This window comes from Silurus aristotelis (genome assembly GCF_946808225.1).
Source record: "Silurus aristotelis genome assembly, chromosome: 11".
Lineage (NCBI taxonomy): Eukaryota > Metazoa > Chordata > Actinopteri > Siluriformes > Siluridae > Silurus > Silurus aristotelis.
This window is the reverse complement of record NC_139584.1, coordinates 16,666,412-16,691,688: the sequence shown is the minus strand read 5'-3', so window position 1 is coordinate 16,691,688 and position 25,277 is coordinate 16,666,412. Positions and strand designations below refer to the sequence as shown.

The window sequence follows — 25,277 nt, the reverse complement described above, 5'->3', positions numbered from 1 at the left end:
GCTCACAAACTCTGTCCACCTGTAGAATTAAGAAAATAGTGATTTGGCTCAAAGATAATAACCCATAATATGCACCTCTAACCAGTCATTAGTAGGGTGGGTACGGGTGCTTTCATCTGTGTTGGTATATCAAGATAATTTGATGTTAAGTTTTGACAAAGTTTGTTTACTCATAAAGGAAGACAAAACTTATCACATTCAAACATGAGAATGTATTCAGTAGGATATATGTTATATATATATATACACACACACACACACACACAAACACATGTTTTGCCAGTTCTAACCTAGCATATTTTTAAGACCCTTTATGTATTGGATATTAGCAATATTTTTTTATATATGCCAAACTCCCTTTTAATGATTTATATTAATGACATTTTTAAGATAGAATAAAAGGGTAGAATAATTGTAAAAAATTCAGTGTAAAACTGCCAAAGGAAACACAAAACACACGTCCCAGTTTAATTATTGGGACTGGTTTAGCATAAACGCTTCACCTCAGAATCACAATATAAATTGTGCTTGATTTCTGGTTATTCTTTTGGCTGTTCCGGTGTTAAATGGCATGTTTTGAAGCACAGCAAGATTAACAAACAGTGAGGCCCTGCATTTTTCTCTCTATGGCCATTTCACACAACACACATAAATACAGATAGATAGACAGACAGATAGATACTCACATATCTTTTTGATAAGTTAATAAAACATCATTTATTATTGAGTACATGATTTTTATATTGAATTTCCCATTAAAAAAAAAACATTAAAACTACAACAAAATCCAAATAAATGTACAGTATTATACACATACACAATCTAACAAGAGCTCAGAAGATATGTACGATTTGTATTAGACGACAGAGACCTGTAGTACAGTTTAGCTGCTACTTGTCAAGGTCTTCATGTGGGAAGTTAAACAGATCTGACACCCAACTGATAGGGAGCATGTGGAATCTCATATTTGCTCTCAAGCAATGCAAAATTCCATTCACAGACAAAGCAAATATTTCAGCAACAAACCAATTAAGGAGAGAAGATTGGAGAATAACAGAGTTCTGAATGTTCTTTTTGTGTGAGATTTGGAGGAGGCTTAAAGCATGTCATGAGGCATTAGGACAGCAGGGTAATGAGGGCATCAAGAAATTTTCCTTTGTCTTCCATCTTCAGTTCAATAACTAAAGGGATAAGAAAGAGTTAGAAGGTTAATTATTTCATTGCAAAAACAATCTAGAAAAAAGTTACTGTGTATAAATAGCTTTAATCAGAAGTCTGAGATATCTGTGCATGAGCAACTCAGATGGAAAATATGTGGAAATGTTTAAAACCTGTGATAGGCCTGTGCAGGGATAAATAATGTATCTATTGGAGTTCTAGTTACAGGAAATTTGACCTGCATTGCCCATCTGTAGGAATGGCCAAGAATAGTTAAAAAGGAAAGTAGGTCTGCCACCTGGTGGCAAATTCAAAGTCAGTCACTAAAAATAGGATGTCCGTTTGACTACATCAGTTACCCACTTGAAGTGTCAAAGTGATCGTGCAGTGTCCTGGAGGTTGTACTTTCAGCTGCCTTCTCAAAAGCCCTGCCAAAGAAACTGTGGAGAAGAAGAAAAGACAAAAACAACAATAAACATTTATTTTAAAGTACCTCAAAACACACAAATTAAAGAAACAAATTATTTTAAAGTACTTCAAACACACACACACACACACAGGATCTTTTGTTGCTAAATACAGATTATGAGTTTTCTGTGACTGCGTCAACCATTACTTTTTTTTATTCTAGATTTACATTTAAAACTACTGTACCATTTATTGTCATGTATTGTTCAGAAATGAGTGCACCCCACATAACTAAAAAACAGTAGGAGTGCTTGTTGCATTTGCTTAACAGACCAGTGGAAAGGAAGAGCATGAACTTTGCCATAAAACATTAAGTTAGTTTAAAAGGGTGTGTTGCTTTCTTTGATTACATTTAGTTTTAAACAATACATTAAAAATAAAACAGCAGGTGTGGTGTTACAGGAACATAAACTACGCTAAGGTCGTGTGATATGGCCAGACACACAAGAGGAGCCTGATTTGCACATGTGCAGAAGCCGAGGCAGCTTAAGTAGTCTTATTCACACACTTGTCTACAGGCTGAACGAAACATTCACTAAACATTACTTCAAAACCCAAATCATCCATGTCCATCGGGTTTTCAAGTAAAGATGTAAAATGTTTATTGCTACTGTGCATGAAATCGCTAATTGCTAAGGAACAACGTGCTTATTTCTACTATTGTTTTATGAGGAAGCTTTTAGTCATGTAATGAGCTACATCTCTATTCATAACTCAATCATTACATTCAAAAGTCTTTCTTACAGCCATGAGTGCTTCTTAGAATTGAAACACTAACTTCTATAGGAAAACCAGTTAATAGTACATAGTAAAGGTCTACAACAGTATCCAAGCAAACAATAAGTCACAATTTGATTGTGACTTTGATTAGTAGCTGTGGAAATTTGTTTCTATTGTTGAATCCCTATATTAGTGCTGCATATCAAAGAAAGTGAAATACACCCTTTATTTAAATATGGCTTGATCGAATGTGACAACAAGTAGCCCTGAGAAAAACCAGGGTAAGACTGGGAGCCCCTTAATCTACTTACTTTTTCTTGTTAGAAGTGTCAGACTCTGGTGGAATTCCTAAGACGATAACAGTGCCCTTCTCCACATCCATAGGAGCAGCCATAATGAGTGGCAAAATCTTGCAGCGTTTATTCCGGGTCTAACACACAAAGAGGAATAAAAAGCTTGTTTACTGAATCAGTAACCAATCAATATGCATTTACGCAAAAGGTTCATGAAAGATAAAATTTTTGTAATAAATGCTTGTGATAAATATTTAAGATTAGTCAGGCAGATGCTAACTAACCAGAAACCTTGTTATATCTTACAGTGCACATTAAAACTTTCACCCTTCATATCTAATGGTGTAAATCCAGTCTTTTATTATTTTATTATTAAGATTTCTTTATAGAAGAAATTTGTCTTAAAATCTTTAATGTGCCTTAAAAACATGTGCCAACAATTAATACAAAATGCAGAGAATAACTGAGAAAAAAAAAAAAAATCATGGCTATATAATATAGCTAATAATACCAGTAGCGCTTGTATAATTTTAAAGAATTGTTTAAATAATAACACTGGTTCTCCTTCATCAGGCTGTGTGTAAATACCACGTTTATAAAATGTTCTGCAAATCTGAAAAGTTTCCTTGTACTCTTTGTTTGTTTATTGTTAGTTGATGCCACGCCAGCAACTGTGGCTATTTTCATGGCAAAATCACGGTGGGCATGAAGAGATGTTATCGCATTTTACAGATTTAGATTATTTCAGAGTTCATTGTTTATATAGAGTCCTTTAGTTGAATGTTTTCCGTGTACAGTTGTGCGTATTCTTTATATATATATATAACATATATATAATAATTACTCAGCAGAATCAGTGAAAGTTATTTTGATTGCTTTCTGCCAAATATGATGTACAGTATTCCGCAGTGTAAGAATTGGAGCCAATTGAATGGGAAAACAGAAAAATATACACTACACTGAGGCGGTCAATGACATCAAGCACATGACTATTTTCTTTCATTTGAAAGAAGGAAATTTCATGTACCCCAACATCATATTGCAAATGCAAAAGTGTGTGTCATAAGAAGTTAGAAGTCACATAGCACAACAGGAAGAAAATTAATAATTGAAGCTTGTGGCAAAACACATTTCGTCACTTGGCGATGGCTCAAATTAAATTTTGCAAAGCCATAAATCATAATGCCACTGCAAAACGACAAAAAAAAAAAGAATTAAAATACCATTAAATTATTGAAGTCCAAATTCTTTTTTTAAATACATCGCCATTCTTAGATGAATGACTGATCTAATTTGTTGTACTGAATGAATTTGGGGTGGCTTGCTTTACTGTTTAAATTAATATGAAATGATGCAAATGATTATTTAAGGTATCTGAATGTTTGTGTAAATTTAGCATGGATATGATAGTTTTTCCAGAATTACAACATTATTAATTATATCAAATTTCTTACATAAATGCTCATATGAACAATTAAAAAAAAATTGCCAGCTTGATAAATGAGGGCCGATGCTTGCTTTTAAGGCAAAAAAAAAAAATTTATATGTAAGTATAAGTAAATATCTATAGTGCTTACAGAGCAGATAAAAGCCTTGAGGAGATATTTGCACAGTAGAGTCAGGGCCAAAGGCTTGGAAAAGAGTTTTACATCTGGTGTTCCCTAAAAGACACACAATAAAATTCTATTACAACAAATTAGAACACTACATAAAATAACTCTGAACATCAGCCACAAATATTTAAAGAAAAATTATACAAAAAAATTCTAATTATACAAACAATTCTGCACATGTACACTTTTATTCCTACCTCCATTAAATGGCAGTAAAGAAAGGGTCCTTGTGAGAGAATGAGATTAGTGCAGATGCAGCTGGCGATGGTCTGCTGAATAGCCTTTAACTTTTTCTTAGCAAGATCAATCCCCAAATGCAGCCTTTCTATGTTACTCCTAAACAAACACACATAGCAAAGCAAATAAAACTACACTGGTCTAATAGACTGTTGTATGCATGTTGCTGTGTTTGAGCCCACCTTGAGAGGCAATCCAGAGCTTTGATGAAGTTGTCCGTAGGAGTCTCCTCCTTCTCCACATTCTCCAGCAATGCTACAGCAGCATGTACCACATCACTCGCCAAGAAACGATTCTTAAAGCCAAAGTGCACACCAAACGTCTGCACGCGGATGTCCTTCATCCTTAAATCCACACAAAAAACAAATTGTATGAGCCAAAAAAAGGTTTGGCAATCATTCTAAAATATGTACCAACATGTTTAACATTAAGTGTCGTCTTACCCAAATTTATTGGAGGACTCCTCGATAACTTCACGCAGGTTCTCCTTGATTGACATGTCCATGGAATTAAACTTTTGCCGCACCTGTTTGAGTGGGAGTCTAAGAGGACGGAGATAAACAGGTTTTAGTTGGATTATGTGAATTAGGATTATGCACATAGGAAAACTGCTCAGTATCACAAACCATTAATGTAAATAAGGCTTGATATAAAAGTTAAGATGATAAATCAGCATTTTTCAAGTTTTTTTCCAAACCAAATTAATATAAAGTGCACAAAAAAAAAAATCTTCATGTTTTACTTGTCTGGAACTGGCAAGGCTAGCAAATAGTGGCCAACAAAATTAATTACAGGGAAAACAAAGTTTCTAATGTAGCATATCAATGGCCTGCTCCTGCTGTCTTATGTCCATTCACTGCTTTCCAACAAGCTGAGAGATTCAAAGAAAATAATTTTGCTTTACTATAATGTATACAATTTGACAAAGTAACTTCTTAACCCTTTATTTATTTCATGTCATATTCAACAAAAAGTATTTTTTATACTCCTGGCAATGTTGTGCATGTTTTCAAGTTTAATAATAATAAATAAATAAAAAACAACGACACTGCATTTTATGTGCAAGGTGGAGAATAAGCAAATTCCTGTGGGAACTTTAACTATGTTCAGCACGTGTCCGGCTTTATTTGATCGGTATAATTTTTGCTCAGTTCAGTTTGGTGTTTTCACATATCTACATGTACTAGAATATGAAAAGCTTTAGAGTGCCTTTTAATCCACTAATTAAAATGATTTAACAGTCATCCAGATAATGGCTCGGCTTGTAAGTGTAATGCTGATGGGCTTTAGATTATGAACAATTTGCATGCATTATAGTTACAGTACTGTGGTGTCTCACAATGCTTAAAAAAAAAAAAATTCACACAAATCTGCCTGTTCCTAGCTCTCACCCCACGCAATAAGACTCACCCCATGTCTGCCAGGAATTCCTGTAGTTTCTTCTGCCCATTGATTGACCACAGTTTAAAACTGCAGGAGGTGTAGCAGGAGTTGCAGATGCTCTCATACAGTGACCAGTGCTGGTACAAAGCCAAGCGCAAGCTGACAAAATAGGTTAAAGAATTACATTCACTAACACAAGAAAGCATTCTTGCTTTTCTTTAAGAAACAAATATGGCAGGATACTCGTATTCAAAAGTGATCCTCATGCAGTCGATAGAGACAGAATTCTCTTCATCTTCATTGCGATGGTTATGGCGAGACACGTGCCTCTGCAGAGTAGCAATATCCGTTACATACTTGATGCTGGAAAAGGAAGCAAATTGTAGAATTTTATTATTAGCATCACAAATAATCTAAAAAATGTTTATTTTAAAAAGCTACTAACAAAAAGGTCAAAAGTAATTACACTTACTGTGTAATTTTTTCATGAACCCACTGATCTGTCAGACCAATAATACTCCACCTGTCATGAACATTAAAAACATATATGTATAAGATTAGAAGTAGACAGATGGTAAATTTACCGATACCAATAGCTAGATTGAATGTAATTGCCAATAACCGATTAATCGACTGGATTATCTATCTTTTTAAAATAGATACTGGTTAAAAAAAAATAAAAAAATAAATAAAACCACCATGCAAATAGTACTGAACTTTAAAACACAACAGTTAAAAAACAAACAGAACTGAATAATGAAAATGTGCTAAATGGAATAAATATTAATATATTCATTATAACAATAAATATTGAGGTAAATAAAAATACATGCATTAAAACGGAAAATAACACTCCAAATAAAACCCCTACATCCACTATTAAGAATAATAATATTAATAATAATAATAATAATAATTAAAATAAATAAAAAACGACAATAAAAAAAAAAGCATGTGGTGTCAGTTATTCGCCTGTAGAGGCCACTCTTATATTGTCCAGCCACAGACCCAACCCAGAAAAACTATCGGGATGGATTTCTATAGATAGCTGAAACTATTGTAATGTAGAAACCTCTACATTAGATACATGCATTCAATTTGTTTAAAAATAAAACCCACCACAACATGTCTCTGGTGTCTTTGGTCATAACCCAGGCCAGCTCAAACATAACCATTGCAGCCTGTATAAAACAAAACACACAACACAACAGCAATTCACAGGATGTTATACTAACACAATCAATAATAAATCATTAATGTAGCCAAATAGCATGAATAAATACACCACATAACATAGAGGCTGATACTTACAGATGTGCCATGGTACTCATATTGCTCATAATCAAACAGGATATCCCTCCTGGGGGGGAAAAAACACAGGCATTGACATGATCAGTAAACTGACTGGAGTGTGCTAAAGGCACTGAAACTAGCAATTCTTTACAAAACCTGACCTCCGAGCCTCCCATTCTCTCCTTGCTCGCTGTCGCTCAATTCTCCTTTCCAGTGCCCCCTGAGAAATGTTAGAACATCAAACAAAATCAATTACAAACAACAAAGTTCCTGAAAAATGAGTGTGGAAAGGAGAAAGTTTACCTCATCGAAACGCCTCCGTTTCCCAGACGGCTCCGAGCCACCATCACTCTCATTCCCAGAATCTCCTCTATCGCTGTCTTCATCCTCATCATCACGGAAAATGTCGTCATAGGAGGGAACACCAAGATCATCATCTTGTTTAATTAGCAGTTTGATCTGAAACAGCAGAATGAGAAAACAGATTACACATCCACAGCTTCACTGTAATATTAGTTTCTATCCAGTCACGCATTATTGCTGTCATGCAAATAAACCAGGCTTCATTCAAAGCTTGGATAAATAGATAAATAGGTAGATAGAGAGAGAGAGAGAGAGAGAGAGATAGATAATTTGTCTGCAAGATAGACTCACAGAAAAATGACATCATTGTCTGTGGGGATCCTGTAAGTTATAATGTGGGTATGCTGCATTCCTACCTGTGTGTCATTGTAAACATTCACCACATCAACAGGCCTGTGGGTATCACAGATAAAAAACACGGAATCTTCCTCAGGCTGGAGTGTCTCCAACAAATCCACATTTGCTCCACAGTTAATCAGCACAAAATACTGGTACTGTGGGGTTAAAAGAAGGATTAGTAAAACATGCCTGTCTATGGCTTCACTCCCTTTCACTCACTATATAACCAATCAAATGCTGAGTGAAACAATCAGATAAGGTGTTTGTTTATTGTTCTTTTAATGGCGTACAAGATTTAATAGCTATTTTAATAGCAGTTAATAGAGATACTGAAATAGAGGCTTACAGTGTTTCGACTGTGTCAAAAATCAGTAACAGTATTTATTCAGTTTAATACTCCGTACTTATTCAAATGTTATATTGGGTGACATTTTGAAAAACGAAATACAGGCTTTTAATCCATTTATATATGTCTGATAGATATGCTAGTTCTGTGTGGTTGCATGGAAAGCAGGTGTGAATCGTATATGTTGTAGTCTGGATTCAGTATGAAAGTTGAGGAACTGTCTTTCATTTAAAGCCGAGTTGATCTGATGTTATCTGTGCACTGGTCCAAATCCTTTTTGAGATGTACAAGTTTATTGTATAGACTTACCCGGCCATGCAAGTGCAATGCGCTGTTACTATAGCAACGACTTTAACCGAGGACGTGTAACAGTGTCAACGCGCCAACCCTCAACAAACAAGATAAAAATTATCATACGTGTTTAATGTTCTGAGTGAAAAGTTGTCGCCTGAAAGTGGGATTTAAGATCATGGTTGTTATGGTCTACTTTCTTGAAATGTTCTATAGTTTTGTCTCTTTAATCAGGATGCACTTGATTTTAAGATGTTTGTTCTTTATGGATTCAAGTGTTTAAAGTGAAATCCCGTTCTAATGTGCTCTATCTGATCTAGAAGAAAAAAACTGAGCTTTGCCCAGGAATACGAATCAGCAAAGAACATGAAAGAGTAAAAACGATAAAATGGTCACAGTACCTGTTCCTTATGTTCCAGAAAGGCTGTACCGAGTTCTTGCCATCCTGTCACAGGAACCAGTGTATACTGCACCTGGTCGCAGTGGAACAAAGCCTGAACAGACAAAAACCCGTCAGAGTTCAAACACGCAGTTAAACTGAGTTCAGATCAGTGCTGTAGAATGGCCGACCTGCAGGATTTTACAGGCACACAGCGCGTCGATGTCCGCGGACACGAGCAGAGCCACTCTCTGGAAACGACAACATAGTTAATAATAAAAACGCAAAGCGAAGTCAATAAAACTACTGAAACACGCGTCCGCCAGTCCGAGCAGCATAGTGCAGGCGTTAGCAGAGCGCGCGAGCTCCGAGCACAGCTGTTTTAATGACTTAGCGATAATACACTCACCTGATGAACCACAACATCATAAAACTCTTTTCTAATGTCGGTCACAAACATTTTCAACAACTCGCATCAACGTTTAATACGCAAAAAAGAGAAAAAACCTCTAACAGCTCCCTCACTACTCTATTAATAAGTGACACACTTTTCGCTTCAGCACCGTGTTGAATCTCTGGCGCCAAATTCTTTTGTGAGTGACTGGGCGGGGCTTAGAGCATCGTCCAATAGAACAGAGTAACAGCTGAACAGCGTTGACCTGAGCGGTTTATAAATAGATGCAGACATTGTACAAAAATGTATATACTTATTTTTTAGATAACAAAAAACAAAACGCTAAATAAAGAAGGAGCACAAACGTATTTTGTTGCCTATTTACCCCGGATAGTTTCTTTAAAGCACTTCCGTAAAGTCTTTTATTGCTGTGATTGGTTGTCCGCATGCCTGAACGGTAAATTCATTGGGCGGTTGGGGTTTTGTTGTGGGTCTGCGTCATATCCGGCTTGACTGTGCAGTTCCCTGTACAATCGTAGATAGCTTTGGTGTTTTTCTTTTTTTTATATACATATTTATATATATAAAGGATTGGAAACTGTATAGAAATAACACATCATGGTGGGTAATCAGGGTAAAAATGATGTGTGTGAGGATCTGAGATTCTGTTAAACGAAGGCATTTCTAAACTGAAACAAACCTAGTTTTAACAAAGCTGCGGTAGCTAACAACATCGAGCACAATGTTTTTGGAAAGCCGCAGTGTCACTGTCAGAGCTTTATTGTGGCTGTTTCATGCTGTTTGGTTATATGATGAAGATATTATTTCTACTCTTAGTTTGTAAGCTTAAGTTTTGAATAGAAGCCGACTGATTGTGATTAGAAAGGCCCGATGTGACTGTGCATAATTCACTTGTGATTTTTCTCTTTACAGTTTTCTTTTAACATGTTTGATCACCCACTCCCGAGGGCTTTCCACAACCGCTTCTCCACTCAGTACCGCTGTTACTCAGTGTCGATGCTGGCCGGCCCCAACGACCGATCAGACGTCGAGAAAGGCGGAAAAAGTATCTGACAATCCTCCTTGCATTACAGTTTTTTGTTTCAGTAGTTTCTACTAACGAACATTGTTGTACAGGTCCTAGCATTCTTTGTTTATGAGTCTGAAGGTGCATCTGTTTATCTGTGTATTGCAGTAGATACAGTACATGCTCACTCTCTTCTTTCTGTCTTCTCAGTTATCATGCCCCCATCTGCACTGGATCAGCTAAGTAAGTACATATATTGCATGCTTTTCTTAAACATTATGTATATTCACCAAATTCATTCAGATCGTCCCAGCTTTTTGGGGAGAAACGCAAGTCTGATGCCTTTTGTAAACCGCTCATGCAACCCCTGTATACACTGTTATAGTTCTGGTGCTTTTGTACTGTTAATAATTCTTCCTCTTAATGGGATCTGAGTCCTAATGGCAGCCTGAATGGAAACAAACACACTGCTCAGCTGTGCTTACTTACTTACTTACTTACTTACTTACTTACTTACTTTCTTTCTTTGCTCCTCATTGTGCTTACAGAGCTTTATAAATTATAATATAGGATGTCCACAAAGTCTCCTTACATAATGTTTTTATTTTTATCATTTATTTATTTTGTTTGTTTCTCCAACTTATGATGATCTGCTGTTATTCATACTGATCTTTTAAATCAGTGGCCTCCAACATTTTAACAGTTTCATGCAAAGCAATTTTTAACTAAACATAACTAACCACTATAATATGGCTATTATATTACTATCATTTATATATATTATAAGACAAAAACTGCAGCTGAAGCCATCTTTCAAAATATCCAGAAGGGAGTAAAATGGAAATAAGTTAATAATCAAAAAGTTTTAATACTTTTTGTGCAGCCTGGTACAAAATGATCCATGGCTCAGTACCGGTCCCTGGCCCAGTAGTTAAGGACAACTGCTTTAAATGATCTCCTGGTACACCATGGCTTTTTATTTTTTTAATACCCTCAAAGGAATTTTTAGACTATCTGAAAAAAAAAAAATAAATAAAAAAAAAGAATAATAATTTTTGCTAAATGTTTTCCCCTTGTGAGTGCCATAAAATCTGTTTTCTGCGATGTTTGTATGCATTTCTTCTTCATGATAAATATCACATCACTTGTTAATAATATCTGATGCATCATTAATGGAATCTTTTTTCTGTTTGTCTTAAAACAGGCAGACTTAATATCACATACCCTATGCTGTTTAAACTGACCAATAAGAACTCAGACAGAATGACACACTGTGGGGTTTTGGAATTTGTTGCTGATGAGGGGATCTGTTACCTGCCTCACTGGGTAAGAGACTGACATTTAAATAATCAGTAAATTGAAATAATCGATCAGTTATTCTGATTACTGATGTTTTTAAAAAAATAAAGACAACCTATTGCAATTAACTGTCTATTGTCTTTCCACAGATGATGCAGAACCTGTTATTGGAAGAAGGAGGTTTTGTCCAGGTTGAAAGTGTCAATCTCATGGTAGCAACATACTCTAAATTTCAGCCTCAGAGCCCAGACTTCTTGGACATTACAAACCCCAAAGCTGTGTAAGCTGAATTTATTGGCAATGTTTGCACTTTAGCATCGGCCTGGTAGTAAAGGAAATCACATTGAATTAGCAAATTAGAATAAAATACTATTTCAAATCTTTTTTCTAGACTGGAAAATGCTTTGAGAAACTTTGCCTGCTTGACTACTGGTGATGTCATTGCCATCAACTATAATGAAAAGGTGGGTGAATCAATAAAACTTTTATTGGACAGTTTTTGCTCAAATTTAGCAAAAGATGCAAAATATGAAAAGGTGAATTTTGTCTATTTCAGATCTATGAGCTGCGTGTCATGGAAACCAAACCGGACAAAGCTGTCTCCATTATCGAATGTGATATGAATGTAAGGCTGCTGCAGTGCTGTGTTTAGTTTTTTGATGAAGACAATCATAGCAATACAGAACAGCTATGATATGTTGATACATTTTTGTTCTTTTTCATTTCACAGCATCATATTTATTAACATATGCATTCATATTTTTTTTAGGTTGACTTTGATGCTCCACTTGGGTATAAAGAGCCGGAAAGACCCACACAGCACCATGAGGAACCAGCAGTATGTTTTAGTGGATAATTTAATTACAATAAAAGTCTTAAATATATACATGCACACCCTTATTAAATGTTTTGGTCTGATGCACCAGGCCTTAATACAAATCATCTGGCTTTTATGAGGTCTTAGAATTAGGTATGAACACTATCATCAAAGAGAAAAAAGAAAGAAACTTGAAGTGAAAATCTATGTACACCTCAATATTTAATAGTTTGAAGATCTACTTTTAGCAATAACTTAAAGCAATAGTTTCCTATATGACTATCAGTAAAGGTGTACTTAGTTGTTTTGCTTTTATTTTTGTAAATACGTCATGTAATGTACACCTGAGGTTGTATTTGCCTAATTCTAAGACTTGAAACGGACCAGTTTGTTTTTTATTAAGTCCTGATATGTAAAATTATAGAATACAAAAAAAGGTATACAACAATTATTTCCCCTCCCTTGTCTGGTAGGATGAAGAGACCGACCCCAGTAATTATGAGATGGATATTGGATTCAGAGTGAGCAAAACACTGCACTACCAATATGCTTAATAGATAACATTCATGTAATTTAATCAGTTGTTATTAAAGTTGATTGAAAACAGCACTGAATTACACTTTCTTTGCTATGTTTATTTTTAGGCTTTTACGGGCTCTGGGAATCGCCTTGATGGAAAGAAGAAAGGCATTGAGCCAAGTCCTTTCCCGATGGTTCCGGGTGACATCAAAAGGTAAAGATGCACTACTTTTACTCAAACAATCCCTGTAACTAGTGGCTTACAACTTTATTGAAACCTTTCTGACTACAGAGGATTTCCAAACTACGACTTCAAGCTTGGGAAGATCACTTTCATCAGAAACTCCAGACCACAGCCTCGTAAAATTGAGGAGGTACTGCACATGAGTCATTTGATTACGCTTATTACTGAACCTTCGATCTACACCATAGACATTTCTGAATTTTAAATGTTAACTAATTCTAGAAATGTGTAACATATTAAGTCAGATATACTTCTGTTAATTAGTAAGATGCTTCACTGTCATTGATTTTGTCCTTTGTGTGCAGGATGACCCTTCCACTAGCTTCATTGCGTTCTCCGGAGAAGGGCAGTCCTTGCGCAAGAAGGGCAGGAAACCATGATTAACACCACACAAATTCGATCACAAATAAAAATAAAAATAAAAGCATCTATAAACTACTCCTAATGTATTCTATTTATAAAAATTGAAGGTCAAATGTCATATCTTCAAAAAAAGGGAATCTACTGTTTTTGCCATCGGATATGGAGTATCATTACACCTGCTACAGGTGTAAACTTGATGATCAAACTTTTTTAAATTAATTTATATATGCAAAGTAAACATCATTTGAATAAAGACGACAAAATTAGGCTACTTTTAAACCGCTGCTGCTGTTTGATTTCTTCCCCCTACACTTTTTATTAATTATATTCACAGACCTTTAACAAAGCAATATTAACATTTTAGTTATATGTAAATCCTAGCCCCAAATGCTACAGACATATATAGATGTACATTACTTCATGCCTATTTCTTATGCCCGTGTGTAACGAGGCCATTGAAGTATCTTGAAAATAACTATGTATTTTTGATTATATTATGATATGTATTATATTTTATTAAAAGATATTTAAAGTTTTAGTATTGGACACAAATCACTATTATGGTGAGTGATTTTGTTTAGGTGTTCAGGAGAACGGTTCTGAACATATAGATGATCTGAGAATTGGCTATACTCTCACACCAATAATAAAAAAAAACTCACATCTACATCAAATCATTTATTTTGCCCATAGAAATTTTAAACATATACATATCTGAAGCTATGTCCAGTTAAAGAACAGTTTTAAGTGTTTAGATGAAAACATTTCTGCTAAAAATGCTACATAATGTAAATACAAATCTCAAATAAATGCTATTTTAGCCTGGTAGATTATTGATCAACATGCAAATGCCAGATACTCTTTAGGACTATATAAACTATACGGATAAAAGTATTTAGACAACTTTTTCCAGCCATATGTGGCTTTCCCACCCAAACTATTACCTCAAAGTTGGTACATATTATAGTATAAGATGTCTATGGATGTAAAAGCAGCTAGGGGACACAAACCAGTTTAAGCATTAAAATTACCCTGTGCATAAAGTCGGCTCCATAAACATGTTTTACATGGCTGGAGTCGAGTCTTAAATGCCTGCTATAGTCCTCTGACCTCAATCCTATTAAACACCTTTGCACCCCAGGCCTCCTCACCCTGCATCAGTACCTGACTTTACTAATGACTGACTTTATTCATTAATTAGCTTTGGATTGAAATGGGATTTTCAAAAAAGCACATATGAATCTTGTCCATATAGTGTATGAGAACATACAGATATACATAGCACTTATTTGTGTATATTTAAACCCAACTGGATAATTTCAAAGGAGATTTTATAAGAAGGTTTTTTCCTTAAAATTCTTTATGCAAAAGTCTATTTGAGAAGCCAGTATTTAGACATAATCTTTAGTCTTCATTAACAAAGCTTTACAATTTTGTCCAGTAAAACAGGCCTATACAATAATGAAAAATGTTTCCAGTGGGTGCTCCAGCACAGTAAGAATGCTATACACCTTTACAAAAACATTACACATGAAATGAGCTGGGAAGAAAAATGTGACAGTAATGTTGCTGTATATGAATCATTGTAAAAAAAAAAAAAAAGAAAAAGAAATCAGACTCTAAAACAGAACTTCTGACATTTCAGCAGATCAAATACACAAGTAGCAATGAGCTCTTTAACTTCTGAGTGCTTTCGGAAGCCAGTGCAGATCTCACACAGAACATTCCCTCTCCACATTAAGCATCTGACTGAAAACCCCAGATAGCAATTTCACCATCGTCACTGCATGTGGCCAGCAAACCTGCTTGTTTTGGATTCCAGGCTACACAGTTAACATCTTGGCTATGGGCTTTAGGGACATGAGCAGATACATAAAACACAGGCTGCTCTGGATTAGAGGCTGCTTCCTCCTTAAAAACATGTACTCCATCATCTCCGCACGCCGTAGCCAGTGCGCCAGTTAGACGACACCTAAAAGGGTTTGAAAATAATACAAAATTAAGGAAGAAATACATTTAACACAAACGATGCACTGTTATGGTTATTAAGTTTGTAGACCATTAGGCAGAATACAAGCCAAGCATACAAGCATATAAACCAGGGGTCCAATCTTTTCCAGCAGGTTTTCTTTTGCAGGTTTTAATTCCAGCCAAACAAGGGCCACACCGTGTATAGTCCATTAAAATGAAGATTGAAACAGGTGGAATCTGATGTGGCTCTTGTTTGGTTGGAATGAAAACCTGCACCCACACTGGACACTCCTGACATAAATAATATGACTAAAAGGAATGATTCGTGGGAGTCAAAATTTTTCAACAGTTTGGACAAATCAGCCTCACAACAGGCAGATTGTTGCCATATCAGATGGTTTTTGTAAATGTCTAATGAACAAGTATGTTTGACCAGAAACATAAAGCAGTAATATGAATACTATGAACCATATTAATGCTTTGACTACAGCACAAGCAATTTGCTTCACATCCTTACCACTGCTGTACTACACACATCATCTGAGGTAGGATTTGGTTAATAGAAATCAATTGTGTTTGCAGATTCATTATTGTGCACATGTGACTGATCATTTTAACATAATCAGAAACATTCCTCTATGTGGACGAACAACTGAGTAAAATAAAGTCCAGCTCAAATGTGTAATAATAATCTCATGCTTGTACATGATTAATCTCAATCTCATGCTTTGGCTTCTTCCAGCTCTTTAAATAATTGTGTTTTACTTGGTAGAAACAATGACATTGATTGAAAATTCCAAATATGTATACTATTTAAATATTAAAATGTTAAGATTTCTTGTTAGAATAAACGCATTTTGGTTTGTGTGGCAGAATCTACAGTAAGAGACTTGACATTTTTATATTTCTTTTTCTAGTTATTACAACTGTCTAAAATCAAGTGAAATACTAGCAGTATACTAGTACAAGGAAATGGTCAAAGTAAATTTGACTACTTACCATGCAACATCGTATATTGTACGGCTGTGAAAGCCAGACAAGGTGCAAACACACTTCCATGACCCATCTGCAGATTCATCACCTGTAGTTAAGTCACACATACATGCAGAAATGTCAAGACCCATTAAATCGTTTTATTTTATTTATGCAATACATTTTCATGTCTTCACCTGCCCCGCACTCCTTCCATATTTTCACTGTGCGGTCATCACTACAGGAGGCCAGTCGCTGTCCCTCAGGGTCAAAAGAAAGACTCCAAACTGTTGATGTATGTCCCTCTAAGGTTGCCCGGCATTCCCAGTCATCATCCTCTTCTTTATAAATACATATTGTGTTGTCATAACTGGCTGAAGCAAGAAGCTGAAAAAGCAGGTACAGTGCAGTATTAAAAGCGATACAGACAGAACTTAAGGTGATAAAAGATAGATTTGGATATCTTTAAACAAAAATCATACCTCTTGTGTGGGATGCCAAACTACATGTTTCACATCCTGGGTGTGAGAATTTACAACACTCACACATTCATACTCATCCACCTCATCCACTAAAGAGAAAAAAAGCAGGTACAAAAAAACTTTGTGTTACCCTCATCTCTGTATATTCACTGGTTAGATGGATGCAGCTATTACTGTTGCCCAAGAATCTGATGGAGCAAACTAAGTTTAAAAATAGTATTTTGACTGTATTGATGCCCAGAAAATAGAAAGAGAAATAGTTCAAGGCTATTCTGCATCAAAAACATAAACCAGAGTGCTGCAGTCTTTAATAAATGATGATTGAGAAACTCTATAATTTCAGAACTGCATAGTCCAAGAAAAAAACTGACAACAAAAACTAAATATATTATATGTGGTCTTCTTCTTGACAGGAATATCATGCTGTCAGGAGGTGTAAAAAAAAACAAAAACAAATAAACTAGTATTTTAACTAACAATAGTAAACTAGTCTAAACCCTTGGGATAAACAGGTACTCAAAATCTTTTCCATTTTTACTCTTTTTTTCACTGAAAAACACAAAGGGTCATTTAGGCTGCAATGGAAAAATATTTTGTTATAGCTTAAATTTATAGTACGTACCTTCCCATATCCAAACACTCTTGTCCCTGCTGCAGGTGGCTAGTAAATTACCAGACGGGGCCCATGCGACACACTTCACCTCATTTTCGTGTCCCTCTAACACGGTAAGGCACTGATGAAAAACAGATCAGATACTTTATCTAAATGACAAGTTGACATTTGAATATTTAAAATTATTATTAATAATAAAATGTATTATCCTGTTACAATGAAACCATTCAAGGGGTCTGATATATTAGGCAACAATTGATCAGTCAGCTCTCAATGTTGATGTGTTGAAGCAGGATTAATAGGCAAAAGTGGGTGTCATGGGTCACAACCAGTTTTCAAAGTGAACTTTGTCATTCGGCCAGGCAGCAAGGTGCAAAGCAGAACACAGTGCATTTCTCCAGAGGCTCTAATGCGCAGATGTAACATATAACCAGTATAGTAACATATAGCCAAGATAAGTAACAAATACACAACACAATAGACAGTACAAAAAAAAGATACACATAGATAAAACAATAGACTCACACAAGGTAGTACAATAGAGTACAAGGCTTATTGCATGATAAATGTTCACATTATAAGGTTTGGTGCAAATGCAGTAGGAATATAAACTTTGATAAAACATAGAGTGCTCTGGTGATAAGAATAAATAAATAGCACATGACTAGTCTGGTTGATGCACAAGAAAAGACTGAAAAGTGTGTGTCAATTGTTTTAGTCGTGACCGGTCAGAAGGTTTTTTCCTGTATTGTCAGAGTGAGTTGAGTAGCCTGGTGGCATCTGGAAAAAGCTTTTGCAGAGTCTGGCAGTTTTGCACCACATACTACAGTAGCGTTTTCCAAAAGGGGAAAGTTTAATCAGGCCGTGGGCAGCGTGGGTGGGATGTGTGACTGTGTTGTCAACTAGGTTCTGATAATTTTCTCAGCTGTCCTTACTACTCTTAGTTGGGTCTTCTGGTCAGAAGCAAAGCAATTACCATACCAGACAGATAAATTATGAAGTTTACAAAGTTTAGCCCTGTCTAGTCCAATCCCACAGAAGGGCCACTGTACAACACATTGCTAAAAAAGTTAATGCCAGCAATGACATAAAAGGTGTCAGAAAACACAGTGCATCCCAGCTGGCTGCATATATGTCTGCCAAGCTGCAAAGCGGGTAGAGTGCCAATGTTGACCCTTTTAGACAGTGATAGAAAAAAGGTGGCTTGGTCTGATTAATGATGTTTTCTTCTATATCATAATACTCTGCGCAGTGTTCATGTGGATGCTACTTTGCCACATAATTAAACAGTTGTGCACACTAAGTACACCCCTTCATGGTAGCATAATTCCATAATCGTAGTGACCTCCTTCCCTGTGAAATCGTTTGGGCATGGCCTAAGGAACATGAAAGAGCTTATGGTGTTGACTTGGCCTTCAAATCAGACTGAGCTTGTGTATGACATGTTGGAAAATTTCTGACCCATAGAGACCCCACCGAACAACCTACAGGAATTAAACATCTTTGTGCCTAACATTACAGTGCACCTCCAGAGGTCTTTACCTGAAAGTCGTTATCCTTTCTTTTCCATATACACGTGGTGGCATCAAAGCTGGCGGATGCAAGATAATTTCCACAAGGAGACCAGGAGATCTTCCTGACAGTTCTCTGGTGTCCATCTGACAGCACACACTTACACTGCCAAGTGTCTCCTGCGCAGACACAGATCACTCAGTACAATACAATTTATTTCACACCTCAGTCACGGGTATGAACGGTGTAAAAATGGAAATCAGGTTTACCTTCTTTGCCCCATATCCGTATAGCTCGGTCTCCCCCGCAGGAAGCCAGCAGCGCGCCTGAAGGACTCCACGCCACATACCAGCACCGCGAGTCCGGGTGAGCGCTCAGTCTGTGCAAAAGCTGCAAAGTGTCTTTCATTTCTAACACGAGCACGAGGGCTTTACAGATTAAAAACTGCACACGAAGTGCGAGACGGTTTCGGTGACCTGTTAAGATGAACAGAACTTCACCATTTGCTACTTAATAACGGTTGTTTATCAGATGCTTCCGTTTTCCTGCTCGTTCTTTCTTCGCCGCTTCCTGGGTCAATACTGTTCTAGGCTCTATAGCGCCCCCTACACAGATCTATCCAGTCCTTTGTGCCAGATAAAATATCTCAAATACTTGAATGCTTTTATTTTACGGAAATCAGTCCCAACCAGGGATTAAATAAGTTTTTTGGTCTGTAGGAACAAAGCTGAGATACAGGCACTGTTATTTGATTAATTTAATCACACCCATTTCGCTCTTCAGTGTAATAAACCTCTTTGACAGATATCTTCCTTACCAGCGGTAGGAATTAAATCGAATTTAATGTGGTCTCTGTTATTTCACTAGGGCAAGATAAAGCAAGATATTCACTATCATAAACAATGTGCTAAAGATATATTCATTAATATATTTAAGATATATCACATTTACAAGATTTATTCATTGTTTTGGAAAAATCACATAAGTGTTACAAAACGTGGCACATGGGCCAACCTAGATGCCAGTGGAGGCCTAATGATGAGCTGATCATTGATTGACCCTCAGTGTAGATTGTCAAGAACATCAAATTCCTTATTGTTCATCTGGCAGATAACCTCACCTGGGGGACCATCGAGAGCATCTTGAGCAGATGCATCACTGCCTTCCCAGTTTTGGGAACTGCACCGTCTCAGATCGCAAGACCCTACAGAGGATCGTGATAACAGCTGAGTCTCTCTCCACTCCATTTACACCTCACGCTGCATCTGCAAAGGCCAACAGCATTGTGGACAACCCCACACACCCCTCACACACAATCTTCACCCTCCTGCCATCAGGTAAGCGGTTTCCAAAGCATTCAGGCCGTCACATCCAGACTGTGTAACAGCTTTTTCCCGCAAGCCATTATACTCCTCAACACATAACTAAACTAAAACTCTCTCTCTCTCACACACACACACACACACACACACACACACACACACACACACACACACACACACACACTCAACTGTGTGTGTTACTGAACTGTACAAGCTGGACTCAACAAACACTCATTACTCATCTCAATCCATTCCACCACAATTTATTTAATATTTATACTTAACCATATTACACTGTTTACATGCTATTTTTTGCACCTCTCGACTGCTGCTACTGCTGTTTTTGCACTGCATTGTGTCTGTTTACATATACTTTTCCTCATAGTCTTTTATAGTCCTCTTTGCACAGTACTGTATATTCAGAATGTACAGTAGGTTTACTGGTCGGTGCTATTTTGTGTTATGTGTATTTGTCCCACACTGTCTTGTGTTGTCTGTCTGCACTGTTTTTTGTCTGCACTGTTTGCACTCGATGCACTTTATGTAGCTTTATGTTGTGTTTTGTAGCTCTATGTTGTTTAGTGTAGCACCAGAGTTCTGGAGGAACGTTGTCATATTTTTACTGTGTACTGTGTTCAACTGTGTATGGTAAAAATGACAATAAAAGCTTCACTTAGGATGTCAAGGTCTGGACATTCTGGGACTGTTCATGTTTTGTCCACCAGATGCTGCCACTGGGCCTCTACGTCCTACTCCCTGTCCCCTAATCCCTTTTCCCTAGCCCCTAACTGTTTAATTTCTTTCACCTGCTCCTTGTTTGTTGTGTGAATTTAACTTACCCTTTTTGTGTTGGGTCATTATGGGTTTGATCTTTGTTGCTGGCTGTGTGTGCGCGCGCCGTTTCCTAGTCCTTTTTGAGTTATTAACATATTCCGTTATTACTTGTTTGATATCAGTTATGTTTAGCTTTTATTCCCTGTGTACCCTGTTCCCATTATTTTACTTAACTGTTTTGCAGTTGTGGCAATTTGGTTTTGTTTCTATGTGTCGAGATTTGTGCTTTTCCTGTGGCTTTCCCCTTTTTGCTGTTTGAGTGTATTTCTTTGTTTCGTTTCTATGTTCTGTTGCTCCAGCTATTTGGCTTTTTGCAAGGAGTTCGGGCACAAATTCAGCCACCCCAGCAGCAAACAACCTCTCCTGCTTTCAAGTCCCACTGGGGGTGTTGCCCAGCTTTCTTTCTCAATAGGGGTGCTGCCCAGTCTCCAAGCTCCACTGGGAGGGTTTCTCCACTCTTGAGCTCCAAGGTTGTTTTTTCTTTGCTCCAGAGCCACGACAAGGTTGTTTTTGTTCCTGAGCCTTGCAGAGGAAGTTGCCCAGCTCCCAAGCTTCTCTCATGGCACTGCTCCTTCCATGCCCCAAAGTTCCTTGATTATTTTTCCTCTCTCAAGTGGGGACATCAAACAGCCTCTGACCCTGAAAGGAACAGGGAGGGCTATACTCAGAGTGCCCCAGCCCACCTGGCACATCAGGAGCTGCACATTACGATGGGGGTCCTGCCAGGGTCTGGACATTCTGGGACTGTTTGTTTTGTTTGCTGTGTTTAGGTTACTTTTTGCTTTGGTTCTTGTTTGTTTGTTGTGTCTAAGTTTTGTCGACTGCTGTGTGGTTGTTCGCCTTTGTCCGAGTCCTTTTCGAGTCTCCAAGTCCTTGTTTTAATTCGAGTTGTATTTCTAATCTCCCGTTGTTGCCCTAGAGTCCTGTTTTAGTCTTGTGTGCTTCCCCTTTTGTTCTTTTATTACTCTGCCTCTGATTCTGGCGTTAACATTTCTTGAGTTTCTTTTGCTTCCCTATGGACTTGTGGATTCAGTGTGTCTTTGCATTTAGGTTCCAGTGCTGTCCCATGGAACATGGAGCTAAGAACTAAAAGAAGTCCTAGCCACAAAGTGCATTGTGTGCAACCTATTGCAAATGGTGAAATACAAAAACTGTGCAAACAGACAATACAGAACAAAAAAAAAGCACTTGCCAGTATATATTCTGTATTAAATATACTGTGTGGTTCCTCTAATAAACTTGTTTCTAATCCTTTCCATCCTTGTCACTCCTAAAGAAAAACACCACTCCACTGCCCTCCCTCTCATTCACACACATGTACTCTCGCTTACTCCTACTGACTTTCATTCCCCTTCTCTCCAACGTGTACGTAGATCTTTCCAGGCTTTTCTCAACCTGCTACTTACTCTCACCGCAAACATCATAGTCCATGGAGACTCCTGTCTGACTGTCAGTCAACCTGTCCATCAGCACTGCAATCAGAATAGGGTTTACAGCCGATCCTTGATGCAGTCCCACCTCCACCTTGAACCAGTCTGTCGTTCCTACTGCTCACTTCACTGCTGTCACACTGTCCTCATACATGTCCTGTCACTACTGTCACATACTTCTGACACACCTGACATCCTCATACAATACCACAACTCCTCTGTCAACCCTGTAATTCTTATTCCTTAAGAATAGAACTGAAAACTTTATATATATATATATATATATATATATATATATATATATATATATATATATATATATATATATATATAATATACAGTGAGGAAAATAAGTATTTGAACACCCTGCTATTTTGCAAGTTCTCCCACTTAGAAATCATGGAGGGGTGTAAAATTGTCATCATAGGTGCATGGCCACTGTGAGAGACATAATCTAAAAAAAAATAAAAAATCACAATATATGATTTTTAAACTATTTATTTGTATGATACAGCTGCAAATAAGTATTTAAACACCTGTCTATCAGCTAGAATTCTGACCCTCAAAGACCTGTTAGTCTGCCTTCAAAATGTCCACCTCCATTACATTTATTATCCAAAATTAGATGCACCTGTTTGAGGTCGTTAGCTGCATAAAGACACCTGTCCACCTCATACAATAAGTAAGAATCCTACTACTAACATGGCCAAGACCAAAGAGCTGTCCAAAGACACTAGAGACAAAATTGTACACCTCCACGAAGCTGGAAAGGGCTACGGGGAAATTGCCAAGCAGCTTGGTGAAAAAAGGTCCACTGTTGAAGCAATCATTAGAAAATGGAAGAAGCTAAACATGACTGTCAATCTCCCTCGGACTGGGGCTCAATGCAAGATCTCACCTCGTGGGGTCTCAATGATCCTAAGGAAGGTGAGAAATCAGCCCAGAACTACACGGAAGGAGCTGGTCAATGACCTGAAAAGAGCTGGGACCACCGTTTCCAATGTTACTGTTGGTAATACACTAAGATGTCATGGTTTGAAATCATGCATGGCACAGAAGGTCCCCCTGCTTAAACCAGCACATGTCCAGGCACGTCTTAAGTTTGCCAATGACCATTTGGATGATCCAGAGGAGTCATGGGAGAAAGTCATGTGGTCGGTCAGATGAGACCAAAATATAACTTTTGGGTCATAATTCCACTAAATGTGTTTAGAGGAAGAAGAATGAGGAGTACCATCCCAAGAACACCATACCTACTGTGAAGCATGGGGGTGGTAGCATCATGCTTTTCTGCACATGGGACAGGGCGACTGCTCTGTATTAAGGAGAGGATGACCGGGGCCACGTATTGCAAGATTTTGGGGAACAACCTCCTTCCCTCAGTTAGAGCATTGAAGATGGGTCGAGGCTGGGTCTTCCAACATGAAAATGACCCAAAGCACACAGCCAGGATAACCAAGGAGTGGCTCTGTAAGAAGCATATTAAGGTTCTGGAGTGGCCTAGCCAGTCTCCAGACCTAAACCCAATAGAGAATCTTTGGAGGGAGCTCAAACTCCGTGTTTCTCAGCGACAGGCCAGAAACCTGACTGATGTAGAGAAGATCTGTGTGGAGGAGTGGGCCAAAATCCCTCCTGCAGTGTGTGCAAACCTGGTAAAAAACTACAGGAAACCTTTGCCTTTGTAATTGCAAACAAAGGGTACTGTACCAAATATTAACATTGACTTTCTCAGGTGTTCAAATACTTATTTGCAGCTGTATCATACAAATAAATAGTTAAAAAAATCATATATTGTGATTTCTGGATTTTTTTTTTAGATTATGTCTCTCACAGTGGACATGCACCTACGATGACAATTTCAGACCCCTCCATGATTTCTAAGTGGGAGAACTTGCAAAAGAGCGGGGTGTTCAATACTTATTTTTGTCACTGTATATATATATATATATATATATATATATATATATATATATATATATATAAAAATAAATAATTTTTAAATATCAATGAGATTTGTCTTTGAGAGTTTTCATGAAAAGACAATGAGGTATGGTAGTGTGAGACTCCATGTATGCTATTGTATAACTGTACACTATATTTGCCTGTTGTAGTAGCAATTAATCTATTTAAAGAAATTGTAAAAGACAGAAAGAAAAAATTTAACCTTTTCATGGTTCCCCTGACCCATAAATAGATGGTATATTCAAATGAATGTCAATAAAGCCATGCCTTTTAAAATAAAATACTGGTATTGTCCTAGGAAAGTGTCTAATACTCCTGCACTAGGAGGCATACTGTATTCGTGGTAAGCTTTTTAAAAATTTTTTTTTTTATTATTATTAACTGTTAAATGTTACTCATTTACTATCAGTGTTCAGTTAGTTACGATCATCTTTAACCATCTATAGATAATGCTCTTATTATAACCCCAATTCCAAAAAGTTAGGGCACTGTGTAAAATGTAAATAAAAGCATAAATAAATGATTTGCAAAACTCATAATCCCATTTTTTATTTACAACAACAATGTTTAAACTGAGGAAATGTACCATTCCTAGGAAAAAAGTCATTTTGAATTTGATGGCTGAAACACACT

At 37.0% G+C, this 25,277-nt stretch overlaps 3 protein-coding genes across 5 annotated transcripts; 1 reads left to right on the top strand and 2 right to left on the bottom strand.

The window, feature by feature from the left end:
* Nucleotides 1-691: 691 nt before the first annotated feature.
* Nucleotides 692-9,482, bottom strand: cdc45 (CDC45 cell division cycle 45 homolog). Its single transcript, XM_083553507.1, has 18 exons — nucleotides 9,293-9,482; nucleotides 9,075-9,134; nucleotides 8,906-8,998; nucleotides 7,885-8,022; nucleotides 7,469-7,624; nucleotides 7,327-7,385; nucleotides 7,184-7,232; nucleotides 6,992-7,053; nucleotides 6,345-6,395; nucleotides 6,116-6,235; nucleotides 5,900-6,031; nucleotides 4,933-5,031; nucleotides 4,672-4,833; nucleotides 4,450-4,588; nucleotides 4,217-4,300; nucleotides 2,658-2,776; nucleotides 1,522-1,598; nucleotides 692-1,181 (listed from the first exon to the last, which is right to left on the bottom strand). The coding sequence occupies exons 1-18, from the start codon at nucleotides 9,341-9,343 to the stop codon at nucleotides 1,117-1,119; spliced, it is 1,716 nt and encodes a 571-aa protein (XP_083409633.1). The 5' UTR covers nucleotides 9,344-9,482; the 3' UTR covers nucleotides 692-1,116.
* On the top strand, nucleotides 9,147-13,825 carry ufd1l (ubiquitin recognition factor in ER associated degradation 1). Of its 3 annotated transcripts, none has more exons than XM_083553511.1 (12): nucleotides 9,147-9,151; nucleotides 10,211-10,343; nucleotides 10,515-10,547; nucleotides 11,509-11,630; nucleotides 11,753-11,883; nucleotides 11,995-12,067; nucleotides 12,160-12,228; nucleotides 12,373-12,441; nucleotides 12,894-12,941; nucleotides 13,065-13,153; nucleotides 13,232-13,313; nucleotides 13,489-13,825. In XM_083553511.1, exons 2-12 carry the CDS (start codon nucleotides 10,223-10,225, stop codon nucleotides 13,561-13,563), a joined length of 912 nt encoding a protein of 303 aa, XP_083409637.1. In that variant the 5' UTR covers nucleotides 9,147-9,151; nucleotides 10,211-10,222; the 3' UTR covers nucleotides 13,564-13,825. The 3 variants fall into 3 exon arrangements, with proteins under 3 accessions (XP_083409637.1, XP_083409636.1, XP_083409635.1); XM_083553510.1 differs by lacking the exon at nucleotides 9,147-9,151 and adding an exon at nucleotides 9,596-9,734; XM_083553509.1 differs by lacking the exon at nucleotides 9,147-9,151 and adding an exon at nucleotides 9,750-9,898.
* A 386-nt stretch (nucleotides 13,826-14,211) lies between these two features.
* Nucleotides 14,212-19,707, bottom strand: ciao1 (cytosolic iron-sulfur assembly component 1). The gene is made up of 7 exons (XM_083553508.1): nucleotides 19,366-19,707; nucleotides 19,127-19,275; nucleotides 17,594-17,705; nucleotides 16,972-17,060; nucleotides 16,687-16,876; nucleotides 16,517-16,598; nucleotides 14,212-15,518 (listed from the first exon to the last, which is right to left on the bottom strand). Exons 1-7 carry the CDS (start codon nucleotides 19,502-19,504, stop codon nucleotides 15,284-15,286), a joined length of 996 nt encoding a protein of 331 aa, XP_083409634.1. The 5' UTR covers nucleotides 19,505-19,707; the 3' UTR covers nucleotides 14,212-15,283.
* Between the last annotated feature and the right edge of the window lie 5,570 nt (nucleotides 19,708-25,277).